The following is a 6,342-nucleotide window of genomic DNA, read 5'->3' as shown; positions in this document are numbered from 1 at the left end:
TTTCGGGATGATGACAGAACAGGTAACGTCTCGAACAGCAGTCTTCTTCATCCCAGGCAGCGTCTGTGTCACGGGCGGCATCTGTTTGATCTGTGGCTTCTTTGATTTCACCATCTTCATCCATATTGTCACGTGTAGCATCCGCTTGATCCATGAACTATTCTTCAGGTTTGCTAGTCACACATTTGATTGTATGTCTTTCTGAACATTTGCAGACCAAGACGTCGTCCTCGTCGCTGCTGCTGCTACTAAGACTGATCGAATATCCCGATGCCATCTTCTTCGTTCCAGATAGAGAGCAACAAGACACAAGAATGTCAGAATCATAAAACACACGTCTGTTCTCTAGCACAGTCGCAAAGCAAATGAAGTGTAAACCATAAATCCATTCTTTTATACCTTCATCCAAAAACAAAAAAAAAACTCGTTCACCACTGGTGACACTCGTTAGGGTTGCAGAAGTTACACTGAAGAAATCCCATCTGGTTTTGATGGTCGTCTTGCATGGCGCAGGGCACAATCGAGTTCAGCTCTGGTACAAAGTCACACATGACTGTGAAACAGCCTTTCAATTTCTCCCATTGTTGTAGAGAAAGGAATATTCCCTTCTTCGAAGGTTTCACGGATTTAGTTTCTTCACACCACCACCACTGACGCAGGTCCACCCCAGCAAAGTTCTTGTCGACACTGACATGGACGTTGACACCAAGTGTCTGAACAATGTTTCGTCTTTCCCCTGGTTTAATGCTGAAATCGTTTCGTCAATTTGGCTTTTACATCCACACAGTTCGATCCACTGTTTAAGACTAAGGACAATACCTCGCTTGGTGGGGAAAGTTTTCCCCTTGTCACTGTCAAATTTCCTTATGTGAATAGCAGTGTCCCCTTTCCATAACTTGGCCACCATGTAGACGTTAGTTCCAAGTTCTAGACGACATCTCGCTTCATCACTTGTGGAACAGGCCATCTCTGGATTGAACGTAGATCTGATCGTTTTCGGCGAGCGAATGACAATGAAACCGTATCTAGCCTTTTTATACTCTTTCGTGTTAGTCTAAGTAGGTCAGGGGCCGGTCTAAGTAGGTCAGGGCCGGGTCAGTAGGACGTTGCACGCGGTACAGTAGGCCAGTCTAAGTAGGTCACGGTCAGTCTAAGTAGGTCGGGGCCACGGAAAGTAGGTCATGGGGCTATACAGGACGAGGTCACGTGACGTCATCAAGGTCAAGGTCACGGAAAGTAGGTCATGGCGCCCGGCAGGCCCTGATACTACTAGTATTCCAATGACGTCACTTTGAATCTCCTTACAATAACCATACACTGGGTACATGACATAAACAAGGGTACGAAAAGTGACTGTCGTCAACATTAGATTCCTGTGCATATAAAAAGCCGCCCTTACCTCCAAAATTATGAATCCTAGCAGGATCAGGCTGGCAGAAGCTGAGAGACAAATAAATAGAATGGCCTGTGTTTTCACGGGTAGTTTGAATATATGCTGAAAAGAAGACAATAATTACTATTAGTGCAGTTTACGTATGTTTGTCAGGATCGAACCTAGCCGAAAATCAGTCATGTTCTAGTGATCACGGAAAGGAGGCGTAATAAAATATTGCAACCAGACAAAAACTGGCAGTGGACTATTTTTTTCTGAAATGGGTTCCTGTTAGTACGCATATGCGTATTCCAAATGTAGGTTTGTTGTGTTTCGTCTGTACTATAGGATCTAGGGACACGTTCAGAAACATCGCTCGTTTAGAGGGGTCGGGCGGGACGTAGCCCAGTGGTAAAGCGCTGGGATCGATCCTCGTCGGTGGCCCATTGGGTTATTTCTCGTTCCAGCCAGTGCACCACGACTGGTATATCAAAGGCCGTGGTATATGCTATTCTGGCTGTGGGATGGTGCATATAAAAGATCCCTTGCTACTAATGGAAAAATGTAGCGAGTTTCCTCTTAGGATAAATGTCAAAATTACCAAATGTTTGACATCCAATAGCCAATGATTAATAAATCAATGTGCTCTAGTGGTGTCGTTAAACAAAACCAACTTTTAGAGTGTTAACCTTTTCACCGACCAGCTGTAAGTTATGTAGATCAACCTACCTATCATATGATTAATAGTACTCATCAATACCTGTTCACTGAACAGCTGTAAGTTATGTAGATCAACCTACCTATCATTACTCATCAATACCTGTTCACCGAACAGATGTAAGTTATGTAGATCAACCTACCTATCATTACTCGTCAATACCTGTTCACCGAATAGCTGTAAGTTATGTAGATCAACCTACCTATCATATGATTAATCATCAATACCTGTTCACTGAACAGCTGTAAGTTATGTAGATCAACCTACCTATCATTACTCGTCAATACCTGTTCACCGAACAGCTGTAAGTTATGTAGATCAACCTACCTATCATATGATTACTCATCAATACCTAAACACCGAACAGCTGTAAGTTATGTAGATCAACCTACCTCAATGGTTTCCCGGTCTCTTTGTAGTAGTAGTTGTATTAGCTAAAATAATATTAAAAGTGTAACATTAAAATGTAGAATCAATAATAACAGAGACAAAGTTAGAGTTAATACAACAGTATTTAAAATTGTAACAAAGTTAGAGTTTGAGAGATTTGAGAGAGAGAGAGAGAGAGAGAGAGAGAGAGAGAGAGAGAGAGAGAGAGAGAGAGAGAGAGAGAGAGAGACAAAGCGAGAAACAGAGCGAGCGAGTGAACGTTTTACATATAAACACATGAACACAACCAAGAACAACATAATAAGTGTACGGTATACAAATCTTGGCAAAAGTTAACTACCATGCACATTACTGTAATTTTCTAATGAATTTAAGTTGTCTGTAAGCTGCATAACGTCAAAACTGGTCAAAAATACTATTTCAGCCCAACCTCTTGTTTTTTAGTTTCTGATATGACGACCTCGCTAAAGTCTTATACGCAGTGGCGTAGGAAGGTGCTAAAAGGTAGGGGGGGGGGGGGGGGGGGCGCACACACATATAAATATATATAAACCATCGCTCTTGCTACTGGACCAAGAAAAGGGGGGGGGGGGTACATGCCCCTTTGCCCCCCCCCCCCCCCCCCTTCCTACGCTAATGTACAGGTATGTCGCTAATATGTCACTTATTTGGATGGTGTCAGATTGTCAGCACACTCACCTATCTGGTTCACCCTGGGTTGTGCACCTATCCGGTTCACCCTGGGTCGTGGAGCCGCCATTTCCATAAGGAGTTCTTCGTTTTTGGTCATCTGCACGTTAACGCCAGCTTCTGTAACAAACAACCAAGCCAGTATCGTTAATGTAGTGTTCTCCTTCACCTATTGTCACCATAGGCTGTGGTATGTGCTATCCTGTCTGTGGGATGATGCATATACAATATCCTTTGCTACTAATGGAAAAATGTAGCATGTGTCCTCTCTAAGACTATATGTTAGAATTACCAAATCGATGTGCTCTAGTGGTGTCATTAAACATAAAACAAACTTTAAAGTTTATACGTTTACTGGCCAAGAATGAATGCAATTTTATTTCATCTAGTACCACTGTGTCAAGTAGCCTTGTGCTTGAAACATGTATGGGGTACCTGTAAAAAATAAAAGTACTTGAATTTTGTGCTGAACTAGGGTAGTCATAGATGGGTAGTCACAGACGCTACCCGTCATCTCTGAAATGAGCGCCTTCACCACCACCACCCCCGTTTCTGATTTACTTTAAGGGTGATGGGTGGTAATATTTATATCCGTGGTGTGTATGTCGATTGAGAGACAGGTAAGAGTTTTAGCTACATGTTACTATTGTCGTCTTTGGGATTTGATTTGGTGGTATACATCCTTAAAGTAAATCAGAAAAAAATGCGAGTGGGCTATACTGCAGTTTTAGATATAACGATAAGCGTCTTTGAAAAACCTACTTCAGGACAAAACTTGTTATACTAATATCCGTAGCACCCGACACGTTTCAAGGACAATAGTTCCTGTAATGCTAGGCTGCGACTATCAACTGTCATGACGAAATTGGGCAACCCTATTGTTGCGTTGTAATTTTCCCCGACTCCTGACGGGAGCGCTACAACTCAAGTCTCGTTGTATAACCCATTAGTTGTTAAAGTCTTGGTCAGACCGAGCTACGACGTCGTGAGATGGGGTGAGATTCTAGATATCTATGATTGTCCCCGACTCTGCTACGATATTACAATCTTAGTTCACTGTTGTGTGGTCACACTGGAAACGATGGGTTTGCGACGCATCTGAGACAATCGTAGGGAAATCGTACGACTTCACTACGACTGTCTGCCGATAAGCTGACATTATCGTAGGAACACGATTAAAGTCATGTGATGGTCGTGCGACCTCGTACGATGCCGTACGATGTCTTACGATCCCACGTGATGTCGTATGACGTCGTCGACCTTCATACGACATCGTTTGCCATTCACATTTCAGTCATACGACGTCTTTAATTAATATTTCCAGGTGAGAACATGTGAAAATGTCGTACAATACCCTACAATCCTGGGAATCGCAGCCAGGTTTTTAAATATAACCAAAAACCGCCAAGACGTCGTGCGAGAACCCCCGATGGCTGCGACGTCGTGCAACGCCGCACGATTACACACGATTCACCCCCACCCCACCCCCCACCCCACCCTCGATGGTCCGCGATCAGCCGAAATTCAGCCATCTCAGGTGGTCGTACGATGTCTTAAGGCCGGTGTGACCGTAGCTTAATCTGAGCGCACCAGTCGTAAGTCGGGAGTTGGGGAAATTACAACGCATACATCGAGTTGGCCACTTCGTCGTGACAGTTGACAGTCTGCGCCTAGCACTAAGTGAGGTTCACTTGGACGTGAGTGGGTCAGGTGTTGTTTGGTATACTGGTAGGTGCACACTCACCTGGATCAATCTGGTGGCTACTGGCTTGCTCTGGGCGGCCACGCAGGTCCATGAGCATCCCTTCATTTCTTGTCAACTGCCTGTCGATAACAGCCTCTGTAACACACAACACCTCAACATGCAGCGACCCATCAAACTAATGTCACAAACATACACGTACAAAAGTTAAAAGTTAAACTTTGTTTTGTTTAAATAAAACATTTCCTTCCTTCCTTGTTTTGTTTAATGACACCACTAGAATACATTAATTTATTAATCATCGGCTATTGGATGTCAAACATTTCGTAGCGTTGAAATAGTCTCGGAGAGAAAACCCGCTAATTTGTTTCCATTAGTAGAAAGGGAGCTTTTATATGCATCACTCCAAAGACAGGATAGCACATACCACAGTCTTTGGTTTACCAGTTGTGCACTGGCTGGAATGAGAAATAGCCTAATAGACCCACCGATGGGAATCACACTAAAGCCGATAATGCAACTGTCGTGACTTGGCAAATTATATTGTTTAATGACTACACTATCACGACTAAAACAAGGAACTGTCATCCACATAACGGCATAATTTAAAAACCAAATTCTTTTCTTCGTTTGTTCAGACAAAACCGTATATTTTGTAAATATAACGATATACATAAGTTAACAAATTTGAAAATGTATTACAACATATTATAAAAAAGCTAACCCCAACCCTAACCTTAATTAATCCTAAATTCCGGCCTGGAAATATTATTGTTATTGACAACCATAGACAAACATCGGCGCAAATGGAAATGACACATACCATCTTTCTGGACTTCTTGAGACATAGCGGGTGGTTTTACGGGATACTTTTTCTTCTTGGAATCAGGCTTCATATCTGTGAGAACATAACAAGAGATTAACATTTATTCCATTTAACAGATTTTGAAAAACGGTAATAGCCCATGCGGCAGAGCCGTCATTGGTATCACTTGGCAGGCACGACGGAAGCAAGTACACATTGGTGTGCGTGTGTGTGTGTGTGTGTGGGGGGGGGGGGGGGGGGGGTTCTGAGATCGAGGGTTCAAAGCAAAGTTTCGGGGTTCGGGGTATGCTCTCCCGTAAAAGTAAAAAAAAATAGATGTCCTGAAATGCAATTTACTGCATTCTACACGTTAATTGATCTCTGCCTGAAGATTTACCACCAGTAATATTTTTTTATTCATAATTATTGAGGGGGCTAGAGTCCTCACCCACCCCCTCCCCCCACCCCCAGCCCCATTGCTCCGCCATGCCTGCTTGGGCTGGAAAATTCTCATGGTATTTGTGAATAGCCCTATGTCTATAATTAATGCATTAATGTGATAGATGTTTCTGACGAGTAGCTGTTTGGTGTATATCACCCCATAAACATAATAAATCGAAGTTAAATTCTCGTACAATATTTGGGGTAGGGGAAACAAAACGTAG

General features: G+C 42.9%; 1 protein-coding gene across 1 annotated transcript; it reads right to left on the bottom strand.

Annotated features, from left to right (window-relative positions):
- Window positions 1-2,483: 2,483 nt before the first annotated feature.
- On the bottom strand, window positions 2,484-5,827 carry LOC121385095. Its single transcript, XM_041515631.1, has 4 exons — window positions 5,696-5,827; window positions 4,915-5,010; window positions 3,180-3,290; window positions 2,484-2,524 (listed from the first exon to the last, which is right to left on the bottom strand). The coding sequence occupies exons 1-4, from the start codon at window positions 5,796-5,798 to the stop codon at window positions 2,484-2,486; spliced, it is 351 nt and encodes a 116-aa protein (XP_041371565.1). The 5' UTR covers window positions 5,799-5,827.
- Window positions 5,828-6,342: the final 515 nt, after the last annotated feature.

The sequence above is a fragment of the Gigantopelta aegis genome, chromosome 11 (assembly GCF_016097555.1).
Source record: "Gigantopelta aegis isolate Gae_Host chromosome 11, Gae_host_genome, whole genome shotgun sequence".
In the NCBI taxonomy this organism is placed as follows: domain Eukaryota; kingdom Metazoa; phylum Mollusca; class Gastropoda; order Neomphalida; family Peltospiridae; genus Gigantopelta; species Gigantopelta aegis.
Note: the sequence above shows the minus strand (reverse complement) of the source record. Positions and strands in the feature narration are given on the sequence as shown.